Below are 14,634 nucleotides of genomic sequence, written 5' to 3'. Positions count from 1 at the left end.
ACTATATACAATGCATGTATGTTAATCTGCTGTATGTGAGAGCCCATACCCCTGTAATCTCACTCCCCAATCAACAGATGTCAAGCAAGGTGCAAGAGTGAAAAGCTTCTGGATGCTAGTGGCTTACATAGTTATACTGCATTGTCTTCTAACAGCTACCAGTAAGCACCTCTATAACCCTTTCATTTTAATTTGGTGATAGCCAGCTGCATTGTAAGGAAAAAAATGACTTGGAAAGAACAAGAAACAATAGCTGATATGGTAACAAATAAGACCATGCCATTTTTGGCAGGATAAGCAAAGGGCAAGGAGGCAATAGCCCTTGTATGGACAGCTTCTGAATGACCCCACCTACAACACTGTCTTCGGCTCTGGGCATCTCAGCCAGCTGCAACAGCAGCACTCCTCAGGTCAAACTTCAAAGCTAGAGAGCACAGCTTGATTACTACCTGATACACACCTACCAGTCATATTATTGATTACATGCACACAGTGCCCCCCGTCTTTCTCTAGAGGTCACCCAAGAATCAGTACACAGCACAGGGCTCCTAAAGGGACATGGGACCTCACTACAGGGCCAAACAAAAATAAAATGCAAAGCTCTATACCTAAATGGAGAAGCAGGAAGATCATGACCTCTGGCCTCATCCTCTCGTCGGACTTCACAGACACGACTAAACACAGACAGTGTCTTCTGTGAGCTAGTTGTACAGATTAAAGAAACAGGTCACAATCACAGGAACTAGGAAAGTACTGTCATTGGAAAGGAGAAATGTCTAAAATCACTAGAACCAACAAGAGACTGGCCTTTAGGCTGATTAATTTGTTGTGCCATAAATCAGCAAAGCAGTTGGAGTTGGTCAGAGCTCTCCAGGGTCAAGAGACAACTCACAATTGTAAAAAGTTGTTTCCCACTTCCTTTGTCTCAGGCCCCTTCTTGCCAGCCAGGAGAAACTCAGTAGCTTGAGACAGTGCAGTAAGCATGATGTCAGCATTACACTGGCTTTCGAGAAATTACAGTATCACTGTCCAGTACTTCCTCGCTGCCACTAGGTGGTGATATTAGATAATTTGCACCTTACATTTTAATAAAAGAACAGGAGTACTTGTGGCACCTTAGAGACTAACAAATTTATTAGAGCATAAGCTTTCGTGGGCTACAACCCACTTCTTCGGATGCATATAGAGTGAAACATATATTGAGGAGATATATATACACACATACAGAGAGCACGAACAGGTGGGAGTTGTCTTACCAACTCTGAGAGGCCAATTATGTAAGAGAAAAAAAAAAACTTTTGAAGTGATAATCAAGATAGCTCAGTACAGACAGTTTGATAAGAAGCAAGTGTGAAAATACTTACAAGGGGAGATAGATTCAATGTTTGTAATGGCTCAGCCAATCCCAGTCTTTATTTAATCCTGAGTTGATTGTGTCTAGTTTGCATATCAATTCCAGCTCAGCAGTCTCTCGTTGGAGTCTGTTTTTGAAGTTTTTCTGTTTTAAGATAGCCACCTGCAGGTCTGTCATAGAATGGCCAGACAGGTTAAAGTGTTCTCCCACAGGTTTTTGAGTATTATGATTCCTGATGTCAGATTTGTGTCCATTAATTCTTTTGCGTAGAGACTGTCCGGTTTGGCCAATGTACATGGCAGAGGGGCATTGCTGGCACATGATGGCATATATCACATTGGTAGATGTGCAGGTGAACGAGCCCCTGATGGTATGGCTGATGTGATTAGGCCCTATGATGATGTCACTTGAATAGATATGTGGACAGAGTTGGCATCGGGCTTTGTTACAAGGATAGGTTCCTGGGTCAGTGTTTTTGTTCAGTGATGTGTGGTTGCTGGTGAGTATTTGCTTTAGGTTGGGGGGTTGTCTGTAAGCGAGGACAGGTCTGTCTCCCAAGATCTGTGAGAGTAAAGGATCATCTTTCAGGATAGGTTGTAGATCTCTGATGATGCGCTGGAGAGGTTTTAGTTGGGGGCTGAAGGTGACAGCTAGTGGTGTTCTGTTATTTTCTTTGTTGGCCCTGTCTTGTAGGAGGTGACTTCTGGGTACTCGTCTGGCTCTGTCAATCTGTTTTTTCACTTCAGCAGGTGGGTATTGTAGTTTTAAGAATGCTTGATAGAGATCTTGTAGGTGCTTGTCTCTATCTGAGGGATTGGAGCAAATGCGGTTATATCTTAGAGCTTGGCTGTAGACAATGGATCGTGTGGTGTGTCCTGGATGGAAGCTGGAGGCACGTAGGTAAGTGTAGCGGTCAGTAGGTTTCCGGTATAGGGTGGTATTTATGTGACCATCGCTTATTAGCACAGTAGTGTCCAGGAAATGGACCGCTTGTGTGGATTGATCTAGGCTGAGGTTGATGGTGGGATGGAAATTATTGAAATCATGGTGGAATTCCTCAAGGGCTTCTTTTCCATGGGTCCAGATGATGAGGTCATCAATGTAGCGCAAGTAGAGTAGGGGCGTTAGGGGACGAGAGCTAAGGAAGCGTTGTTCTAAGTCAGCCATAAAAATGTTGGCATACTGTGGGGCCATGCGGGTACCCATAGCAGTGCCACTGACTTGAAGGTATATATTGTTCCCAAATGTGAAATAGTTGTGGGTGAGGACAAAGTCACAGACTTCAGCCACCAGGTTAGCTGTGACATTATCGGGGATACTGTTCCTGATAGCTTGTAGTCCATCTTTGTGTGGAATATTGGTGTAGAGGGCTTCTACGTCCATAGTGGCCAGGATGGTGTTTTCTGGAAGATCACCGATGGATTGTAGTTTCCTCAGGAAGTCAGTGGTGTCTCGAAGATAGCTAGGAGTGCTGGTAGCATAGGGTCTGAGGAGCCCGATGCCAACTCTGTCCACATATCTATTCAAGTGACATCATCATAGGGCCTAATCACATCAGCCATACCATCAGGGGCTCGTTCACCTGCACATCTACCAATGTGATATATGCCATCATGTGCCAGCAATGCCCCTCTGCCATGTACATTGGCCAAACCGGACAGTCTCTACGCAAAAGAATTAATGGACACAAATCTGACATCAGGAATCATAATACTCAAAAACCAGTCGGAGAACACTTTAACCTGTCTGGCCATTCTATGACAGACCTGCAGGTGGCTATCTTAAAACAGAAAAACTTCAAAAACAGACTCCAACTAGAGACTGCTGAGCTGGAATTGATATGCAAACTAGACACAATCAACTCAGAATTAAATAAAGACTGGGAATGGCTGAGCCATTACAAACATTGAATCTATCTCCCCTTGTAAGTATTTTCACACTTGCTTCTTATCAAACTGTCTGTACTGAGCTATCTTGATTATCACTTCAAAAGTTTTTTTTCTCTTACTTAATTGGCCTCTCAGAGTTGGTAAGACAACTCCCACCTGTTCATGCTCTCTGTATGTGTGTATATATATCTCCTCAATATATGTTTCACTCTATATGCATCCGAAGAAGTGGGTTGTAGCCCACGAAAGCTTATGCTCTAATAAATTTGTTAGTCTCTAAGGTGCCACAAGTACTCCTGTTCTTTTTGCGGATACAGACTAACACGGCTGCTACTCTGAAACCTTACATTTTAATATCCTCCTCTTCCCAGTGTGAGCTGATAACAGCTTTCATGACACAGCAAAAAATACCTGAGATGACAAGCTCGCATCACACTTGAGAGGTCAAACTCGCCACACAGCTAGAAAGCTTCCCCACTCTCAGAAAAATGAGTGATGGCAATGCTCACACAAAGCATGCAATTCTGTGGCAAAGGTCTCTTAACACTTATTTCAGGATTTCCTCCCTGCCCCAAACTATCTGAATCTGTCACAACCAAATCCTGGTGGGCCACCATTTTAGCCCCTCCACTCTTGCCAGGGCCTCGTGGGGCCAAGGAAGGCAGGAAGTTAGCAGGAAGCCCCCGGGCCAGAATAAAATGGCAGGTGGGGGCACCTGAACCAAGGCAAGAGCCCTGCACCAGAAGCATCAGTGCAGGTGCCAAAGGGTTAAGGCAGAAGCAGTGGCTGAGCCAGCTCCATGCTGCTGGGTCTCATTTTCATTTATTTTTCCTGCTGTTGGTAGATGATCATTTTTCTCATTACCAAGATCTTTGCATTCAACCGCTTTGCTTGGCAACAAGCATCAGTTACCTGGCAACAGCCCCAGCAACAGCAGAGGATCCATTTTTCCTTTCACTGGCTGCAGGCTCTGAAAGAGATGGGGGAGGGGAGAAAGAATCCTGTTAGCATCACACCTGAACAGCCTCCCTGCCCCCATGAGCTCTGCAGCTAGAGGGGTTGAGCAACAGGAGAGAAGATAGCTATGAAACCATCCCATCCCCCCTCAATCAGCTTCTCACTGCAACCCCCAGCCTGTATGAATACTTGAGTATATTACATAGATTGAGCATAAGAGCAGCATTCAGATACTGAAGTTACACTTTTCTCAAGATAACCGACTGGGATCACATCTCCTAATTGCCCCCCAACTCTGTTGAAACACACAAACCTAGCTCTCTGCCCTAGGAATGTCTCTCTCCACCTGGAAGTGCCTCTGCTTCACTGCAATAGCAATGAGACACGAGCTCACCTCCCCCATCCAAGTGGGTCTCTACACCCGTCTCAGCTGCAGGACACACTATTTTCTTAGAAGTTACTGTGCAAGGGAACTAAAAAAAGGATTCCTGTGAGAGGCGGCCAGCAGCTCTCCAAATGAAGCTAATTCCAAGCCCTTGTCAAGTGACTGGCATTGGGTGGGGTATCCCAGGGTGAGGAGACAGTCAGAACCTACATATTCCCCAGTTTTCCATTCCCTTACTTTCCAGACTGAAGGGCAGACTCCCCTCACTCTCCTCGCTCACAGGGGTAGCAAGGTTCATTCGAAGACAGAGTTTTCCATCAGCCTCAAGAGCTGCACCAGAATCCCCCTTTTCACACTCTTCCAACACATCTGTTGATGTCATAGCGCTCTCCACAGTGACATCATTGGTCCCAATACTGCCCTCTGCTGTGACATCGCTGGTTACTATGGTTCTATTTGGGCAGCTGCCATCCACTAAAATGAGGAAGGAAAGAAGGCACAAAATACAAAAGTGAAAGTGGCCAGTGTAGTCTTTGCTGCATTGGGTTCAGCTCCCCGTGGGTGCCTAGGAGTGGTGCAATTGTATGCTTCAGTGGCAAATAGCATAGCAGTGGACATTCCTATCAGGCTGCCCTTAAGAATGTCTCAGGGATTCAGTTCTGTAGTGGTGACAACAGCCTTAGTCAAAGGCCAACTAGTTCCATCATCCACTACAGAAACCACTATAGAAGTCAACTGCTAAGTCAGACATCACTTAGGATGCTGCCTGAAGAGGCAAAAACAGTATACATAGGAGATGATCTTGCCTTAGCAAAGGGGAAAGATTTGGACTAAGAGGGCCTTTTGAGTCCTATTGTCAGGAGCCTATGACTGACACAGCACCATGCATATCGAATTCATACAAGAAGACACAAGACTGGCACACCCACCTGTGGTACACTAGAGACTACATATAAAGGGGGAAATGTTTGGTTGGATGAGTGAGTGACCAGGGTCAGAGTACCAATGGGAAATTGTGACAGGTGAACATGCCCTGCTCACAGCACAGGGCCAGCCAATGCCAGCTCCTAAATTAGGTTTAAGGCTTTAATCAAGATCTGTATCAAGACTCAAGTCAGCTTCCAAATCTGCTCCAATTTCAAAACAAGGCCATTCTATTCAAACTCACCAATAGGAGTGCTGTGTCTTCTGGGTCCCATTTTAAGCTGCCCAATAAGAGATGGGGTCACACTGGTCAAGGGCTGAATAACATCACCTTCCTTTGGCAAAGTGAAATGAAACAGCGTTCCTTAAAGAGAGACGCAGAATTAGTGATCTGCAGGAGAGGTCTGTACCTGAATATATGTGGAGAGCACTGGAGATCACTAGGGATGGGGAAGAGTTCACCCTCCTTCTGCAGTAAATAAGTTACTGATCTCAAACCAATCACTCCACTGAATAGCTTTTCTGAACCTAAGGTCTTCACAACTCATGTCTTTCTACCCTACAAATCTGTCATCCCAGAAAGAATTCCCCAGTGGGAGATTTGGGCCACTACCATAGCTTCATACAACTTCCTCCACACTCTAACAAAAGGAGAGATTAATTATGCAAATGTGGGTAGTGGTTTTGTAATGTGTAGAAAGGAGTGTTATGTTCAAGGTATGCCCAGCACTGTAACAGAAAAAAGGGTGGAAGAAGAGGGCAGGAATGCAGGTTAGGACTGAAGTGCATTGGAAGAGCTGTGTGGGAGTGAAGGAGAAGCTTGAAATAATACTCTGAAGATAAAGCACTATTTTGAACAAGTGCAAAAAGCTTTACAAATCTTAAACTTACATAACAGCTGGCTGCCCTCTACACAGGTCTAAACACACTTTTGAGAAGTGACAGCTTGGCATTTAAAAGAGTTAGAGAGCACAGCCACAAAAGTTTCCCTGGATAGAGAAATCTGAGGGAAATAAACTGAGCGGAAAAAAACATTGTTGAAAAATGACCAACTAATTTTATATTATTTAGGATTTTCAACTACGAGGCATAGCTTGCTAGGGATGGGGAAGTATCAGAAACAATGCATATTTGATGGCAATTGAATAATTTAAGGCTGTCACGGCATAAGGGGTTGCTACCATAGAATCTGATCTCACTGTGTCGCAGAACAAATGGAGCCCTGATGACCTGGCTTTCATGAGTGGAATGACACGATAATCCCCTGAACGGTAAGTCTCTTTTCTCAAATAAAAGTTTAGTTTTTAAAAAACAAATGTTTAAGTCACATTTAGATTCAGAAAAGCTATTCAAACCTTCTTGCAAACTGAACTATCTTAGAGAATACACAACTGAGTGCAGCAAGGCTAATGGAGCATAAGAAATTCAAGAAAGTTATTGTTCCATTACTAAGAGTTCTTCATATTTGACTTTTATACTCAACAACTATAAAAAAAGTTGTTAAAATGCTTTGAGAAGAATTAAGGATGGTTGATTAAGGCCTTGTCTACACGACACAGTTTTGTCACCAAAAGGCAGCTTTTGTTGATAAAACAGTGGAGGTATACACACTACAATGCTCCTCCCAGCAACAAAACTTTCCTGCTTTGCCGACAAAATAAAACCAATTTAGATCGACAAAGCATCAGTGCAGACACTGCATCCATTACACTGCTGTAACTGGCCTCCAGGAGGTATCCCACAATGCGGCACCGTGACTGCTCTGCTCACTGTTTTGAGCTCCGCTACCCTGCACCCAGCTACACAAGTATGTGCCCCTCCCCTTTCAAAGCCCCAGGAAGTTTTGAAACTGCTCAGCTTGGACAGTTCACATAGGCCTTGGCTACACTCGCGGATTCACAGCGCTGCCACGGCAGGCGCTGCGAGAGCTCCACCTCTCCGAGGGGAATAGCTTGCAGCGCTGCGAGGGAGCGTGCAGCGCTGCAGGCGCTGATTACACTGGCGCTTTACAGCGCTGCACTCGCTGCGCTCAGGGGGGGTGTTTTTTCACACCCCTGAGCGCAGCAAGTGCAGCGCTGTGAATTGCCAGTGTAGCCAAGGCCATAGCTACTTCCCAGCTGAGCATGCTGCCTCCCAGCAGCAAACACACTCCTGCCTGTACTACAAGGGAGGGTGGATCTCCTGGGTCTGTGAGGAAAGGAGGCTGTGGGAGAACTCTGAAGGAATCACGGAATCAAAACATTAACATGGAATCCTGCTCTCCCCTGCCCTAGGATCACAGAGGCAGGCAGGCAGGACAGATTGCTGCAAGCGGGAGGGGGCGGGGGAAGAGACCCCTGATGTGCTGTGCAGAGCCAGGGAGGGAGATGAGGGCTGATGTCAGTGTGTGGTCCCCGTTCCCCCCCACCCCCCGCTGGGGCACCTGGGTGGGAGGACAGGTGGACACCAGCTGTCAGTGCACAAGTTTCTGGCTCAGGATTGTTTGCTTCTGGCTGCTGTCTGAACTTAAAGAGAGCGTGCCACACTCTCCTGCAACACACACAGTCTCTCTCACACACAGAGACACACACACTCTCCCACACACACTAACACAGGAAGCCCACAAAAGTGTGTTAGTGTTCAGCAATGTCAGTTGATCATATTACCGAGTGCTACTTTAAAAAGTGACTTACAATGTGTTACTTTTCGGGCACACACAGCAATCATTACATGGTTCCTAGCATGGTGCAAAAAAACAATGCCAGGCTCGGCATACTACAACACCACAAGTTACTGTGGCACAGTGTTAATATGCTCCTTGAAGGCATCCCCCAGCCAAACACCTGTCCTTATAGCCTTGTGTTCATAATGCACAGCACAATATTGAACACAGTGCAGGATCCAGGCTTTCTGACAGAGATGGCTGGCTCGCAGGTTACCAGGGCAATTGAAAAGCGGCAGGCAACGTAGTAGGATGGCCATGGAACGATGGGATTGAGAAACCTTCATCACGTGATGCTGTACCTGCCCCCATAAGGCATTGCAACCCCTCAAAAGCACCCTGTGGCCAGTTGCACAGTGGGATAGCTAACCACGGTGCACTGCTCTCTGTGTTGATGCAAGAGCTGCTAGTGCGGATGTGTTCCACCGACACAAGATGACACTGAACAGTGCACTGATACACAGATACACTCCCACCAACAACACAAGAAGAAGAACTCCACATGGACTCCTCCTGAGGGTCAAAATGACAGTCTGGACCTATACATAAAATGCTTCCGCCGACGTGCACAGGCAGATATTGTGGAAAAACAACAACGCTTGCCTCATAATCTAAGTCGTGCAGAACGCAATGCCATCCACAGCCTCAGAAACAACCCTGACATTATAATCAAAGAGGCTGATAAAGGAGGTGCTGTTGTCATCATGGACAGGTCTGACTACCAAAAGGAGGCTGCCAGACAACTCTCCAATACCAAATTCTACAGGCCACTTTCCTCAGATCCCACTGAGGAATATACTAAGAAACTGCACCATCTACTCAGGACACTCCCTACACTAACACAGGAACAAATCAACATACCCTTAGAGCCCCGACCGGGGTTATTCTATCTACTACCCAAGATCCACAAACCTGGAAATCCTGGACGCCCCATCATCTCTGGAATTGGCACTCTCACTGAAGGATTGTCCAGATATGTGGACTCTCTACTCAGACCCTATGCCACCAGCACTCCCAGCTATCTCCATGACACACTGATTTCCTGAGAAAACAACAATGCATTGGTGATCTTCCAGAAAACACCATCCTAGCTACCATGGATGTGGAGGCTCTCTACACAAACATCACACACACAGATGAAATACAAGCTGTCAGGAACAGTATCCCTGATGATGACACAGCACAACTGGTTGCTGAGCTCTGTGACTTTATCCTCACGCACAATTATTCCAAATTTGGTGACAATATATACCTCCAGACCAGTGGCACCGCCATGGGCACCCGCATGGCCCCACAATATGCTAACATTTTTATGGCTGACCTGGAACACTTCCTCAACTCTCGTCCACTCACGCCCCTTCTCTACCTACGCTACATTGACGACATCTTCATCATCTGGACCCATGAGAAGGAGATTCTGGAAGAATTCCACCATGATTTCAACAGCTTCCACCCCATCATCAACCTCAGCGTGGACCAATCTACACAGGAGGTTCACTTCCTAGACACCACGGTACAAATAAGTAACGGTCACGTTAACACCACCCTATACTGAAAACCCTCCAACCGCTATGCCTACCTTCATGCCTCCAGCTTCCATCCCAGACACACCACACAATCCATCGTCTACAGCCAAGCGCTGAGGTACAACCGCATTTGCTCCAACCCCTCAGACAGAGACCAACACCTACAAGATCTTCACCAAGCATTCTCAAAACTATGATACCCACATGAGGAAATAAGGAAACAAATCAACAGAGCCAGAAGTGTACCCAGAAGCCTCCTACTGCAAGACAAGCCCAAGAAAGAAACCAACAGAACTCCACTGGCCATCGCCTACAGTCCTCAGCTTAAACCTCTCCAACGCATCATCAGTGATCTACAACCCATCCTGGACAATGATCCCTCGCTTTCACAGCCCTTGGGAGGCAGGCCAGTCCTCAGCCACAGGCAACCCGGCAACCTTAAGCATATTCTCACCAGCAACCACACACCGCACCATAGTAACTCTAACTCAGGAACCAATCCATGCAACAAACCTCAATGCCAGCTCTGCCCACATATCTACACCAGTGACACCATCACAGGACCTAACCAGACCAGCTACAATATCACCAGTTCATTCACCTGGACGTCCACCAATGTTATATACACCATCATGTGCCAGCAATGCCCCTCTGCTATGTACATCGGCCAAACTGGACAGTCCCTATGTAAAAGGATAAATGGACACAAGTCAGATATTAGGAATGACAATATACAAAAACCTGTAGGAGAACACTTCAACCTCCCTGGACGCACAATAGCAGATTTAAAGGTAGCCATCTTACAGCAAAAAAAAACTTCAGGATCAGACTTCAAAGAGAAACTGCTGAGCTTCAGTTCATTTGCAAATTTGACACCATCAGCTCAGGATTAAACAAAGACTGTGAATGGCTAGCCAACTACAAAAGCAGTTTCTCCTCCTTTGATGTTCACACCTCAACTGCTAGAAGAGGGCCTCATCCTCCCTGATTGAACTAACCTCGTTATCTCTAGACTGATTCTTGCCTGCATATTTATACCTGCCACTGGAAATTTCCATTACATGCGTCTGACGAAGTGGGTATTCACCCACAAAAGCTTATGCTCCAATACATTTGTTAGTCTATAAGGTGCCACAGGACTCTGTTGCTTTTTACAGATCCAGACTAACACTGCTACCCCTCTGATACTGTTCTGTAATGTTATTCTCCAAGATGTGTTGCACATGTCCAGTCCACTCAAGGTGTGCACACCCAATGTGTCAGCTGAGATTTTTCCTTTAGCAGTGCCCATCAGGGCAGTGCATAGCCCTCTGCTTCCTCCTAGTGCTGCACGATGGTATAAAGGGTAGAGCTTTCCCCCACCCTGCTTAGTTTCCTCTTACCAGACAGACTCCAGTATAGAGGGGAAGGAGGGTGGGTCGTGGAATGGACATGCACAGCACATCTCAAAAAACAACAGTTACAGGACAAGTTAGTAACCTTTTTTCTACAATTGATTGCACATGTCCATTCCGTTTCAGGGGACTCAAAAGCAGTTCAATCTGGAAGTGGGATCGGAGTCTACCTAAATAATGATTGAAGGACGTCCAAATCTGGCATGGTCTCTAGCCTGTTGAGAGATGGCACAATGAGATGCAAAAGAATATACTGATGACCAAGTTGCAGCTCTAAAAACATCCTGTATAGGTATTTGAGCTAGAAATGCTACAGAAGATGCTTGTGATCTCATTGAGGGCAGTCTCACTCTGGTTAGTGTAGTTACACTGGCAACGTTGTAGCACAAACATATGCAGGAGGAAATCTAACACGAGATTCGTTGAGATGAGACTGGATCTTATCCGTGACTATCACGAACTGTTGTGAAGGTGACCTAAACGATTTAGTCCTGTCCAAGTGAAAAGTTAACACTCTCCTGACATCCTAAGTGTTAAGTCCCTCCTCATCCTTATGAGTCTGAGGCTTAGCAAAGGAAGTTGGTAAGTATGCTACTGATTGATGGAGAAGTGAGAAACCAGTCTGACAGTAAATCATTGATAACTACTCTTAGTATGGTCTTCCAACCAGTTGTGCACCCACCTTATGGTAATTTCATCTAAACCATATTTCCCTAGTTTGCTCATAAGAACGTCATATGGGACTGCATCAAAAGCCTTACTAAAATCCAGATATATCATGTCTACTGCTCCCCCCACCCACTTCTATCCCCTTAAACAGATTAAAAGATGGCTAACTGGTAGGTCTCAAAATGTAATTGCAAACTGAGAATCATCAAACGGGTGTGTTTCTAGTGAGGTCACATAAGGATCAGTTCTTGGTCCTATGTTATTTAACATTTTATCATAAAACACAAGAACCAGGGTCATCCAATGAAATTAATAGGCAGCCAGTTTAAAACAAACTTAAGGAAGTACTTCTTCACACAATGCAGAGTCAACCTGTGGAACTCATTGCCAGGGAATGTTGTGAAGGCCAAAAATATAACTGGGTTCAAAAAAGAATTAGAGAAGTTACTGGGAGACAAATTCAGACTGGAAATAACATGTACATTTTTAACAACGAAGGTAATTAACTATTGAAACAGTTTACCAAGGGCCATGGGGGATTCTCCATCACTGAAAATTTTCAAAATCAAGACGATGTTTTTCTAAAAGATCTGTTCTAGGAATTATTTTGGGGAAGTTCCGTTGCCTTGTTATCCAGGTAGTCAGACTAGAGGATCACAACAGTCCCTTCTGGCCTTGGAATCTATGAATTTCCATATTCTACCCCCAATTGAATATCCACAGACATAAGACTTCTCCATGTCTCTCTTACATCTCACTAAATAATGTGCTTATGATCTTCATCATACTTTCAAACTGCAAAAGTCTCCTCATTCACTGGATTGTTCCATCCTATTATGTGGTCATGTTTTTCAAACTTTTCACGAAGTTTGGTATTGAAGACACACACAAGTAATGTTCAGTGATCTCATTTCACCCAAACTTCCCTAGAACACTTGGACTTACAGCTTCTGTTCAGGCACAAGGACGTCTGCCACTTCGGGGATGCCTACACTGCAATTAAAAACCAGTGGCTGGCACATACCAGCTGGCTTGAGCTAGCAGGGCTTGGGCTAAAGGGATGTTTAACTGTGGCGTAGATGTTTGGGCTCGGATTGCAGTCCAAACTCTGAGACCCTACCACTTTGCAGGATCTTAGAGCCTGGGCTGCAGCCTGAGTCCACAACGCAATTAAACAGCCCCTTAGCCAGAGTCCTGCTAGCCTCAGTCAGTTGGCACTGGCCAGGCACGTTTTTAATTGCAGTGTAGGTATACCTTTCCTTGACCTTTCCAACCAGGGTCACATATTCCCAGTAGTTAGTGTTCCATGTCACAATAACTGAGGAAAAGGGGAGAGAGCCAAAAAGAATATAAAGAAGTTGGAAAAGCTCTCAGGAAGAAGTTAAAGATGCCATAAAAGGCAACCAAAAAAAAAAGGAAGGAAGATGTACATAAGTAATTTATTAGAGAACAGCAACAAAATTGATTAAGGGGCTAAACAGACTGACTAGGAAAGATTCAAAGAAATTAGTATATCTTGGCCAATTGAAGATTGATGGAGGAAGTGAGAGAGAAGAGGAAGATATAAAGCTATACAAGTCTTTGGAAAACGAAGAGGGAGTGGCACGATTTAGAGTAGTAAGCAGTTATGGGCTGAAGTTAAGCAAGGGAAATTTAAGCTGAATGTCTTAAGACACAAGGTGGGTGAGAGGTAATATCTTTCATTGGACCAACTTATAACCTCACCTACGTTGTCTCCCTAATATCCTGGGACCACCATGGCTACAACATAGGAAAATTTGACAGTGAGATCTATTACTTTATGTCTATTTTTTTTTTTTTTTTTTTTTTTTTTTTTTTTTTAAGAGCAGACCTAAAAAGACTAATCACCTGAACAAAGAATGCAGAACAAGCTTTAGGGGACAATCCTGCAGGGGCCACTCATCCCCAGGAGATGGAATTTATCTAGTCCAATATTTTTATGTTTCATTGGTCCAGGTCCCAGACTGCCCTATCTGAATCTGCCAGATGATTCACAAACATATACCTTCCTGCTGAGCAGTTAATTTAGCTCAACAGAATTATGCCACATTGTAAGATCTGCCATGATCACAGCAATATACATATTGCTATAATGGATGAGCCTACAAAGCACATAGTGGCTCATCTACCCAGAAAATCATTGTGAAGGTTTTTAGAATCATGAACCCGATCATGAAATGATTGCTTTCACCCAAGATGCCTTGCACCTTCAAATTCTCAACCAATTTGACCCTACATGTCAGAATGAAATCTAGAACAGCCTCTTTTCTAGTTGTTTTCTCCATGTTCTGGAATAAAAAGTTGTCTCCAATGTTTTCCAAGAACTTGTTGGATAATCTGTGCTCTGCTGTATTATTTTCCCAACTGATATCTGTGTAGTTCAAGTCCCCCATCACCACCAAGTCCTGTGCTTTGGATGATTTTGTGTTAGTTGTTTAAAAAAATAAATAAATAAAATAATCCACAACCTTTGTCTATTCTTCTTCCTAGTTAGGTGGTCTATAGTAAACCCCTATGACATCACTCTTGTTTTTTTACCCCTTTTATCCTTACCCAGAGACATTCAACAGGTCTGCCTCCCATTTCTATCTTGACTAGGTAGATAGCCAGTGTGAAAAAATAGAGATGAGGGTGGGGAGTAATAGGCACCTGTATAAGACAAAGCCCCAAATATTGTGACTGTCCCTATAAAATCAGGACATCTGGTCAATATTCCAGTCGTGTGAATTATCCCATTATGCCAATTATGTTATAATTGTGATTATTCATTAGTATTTCTAGTTCTTCCTGTTTATTATTTATACTGTTTATTCA

The 14,634-nt window shown here is 44.5% G+C and overlaps 1 protein-coding gene across 1 annotated transcript in view; it reads right to left on the bottom strand.

Moving 5' to 3' along the window:
- TP53BP1 (tumor protein p53 binding protein 1) overlaps positions 1–14,634 on the bottom strand; it is a 63,247-nt gene that overhangs the window by 27,188 nt on the left and 21,425 nt on the right. Inside the window, exons 12-15 of the mRNA XM_065412843.1 lie at positions 5,754–5,873; positions 4,823–5,059; positions 4,156–4,213; positions 609–701 (exon numbers count right to left, since the gene is read on the bottom strand). Of these exons, the coding sequence (XP_065268915.1) occupies positions 609–701; positions 4,156–4,213; positions 4,823–5,059; positions 5,754–5,873 (508 nt within the window). The remainder of the gene's footprint in view (positions 1–608; positions 702–4,155; positions 4,214–4,822; positions 5,060–5,753; positions 5,874–14,634) is intronic.

Source organism: Emys orbicularis, chromosome 10, assembly GCF_028017835.1.
Source record: "Emys orbicularis isolate rEmyOrb1 chromosome 10, rEmyOrb1.hap1, whole genome shotgun sequence".
Lineage (NCBI taxonomy): Eukaryota > Metazoa > Chordata > Testudines > Emydidae > Emys > Emys orbicularis.
Note: the sequence above shows the minus strand (reverse complement) of the source record. Positions and strands in the feature narration are given on the sequence as shown.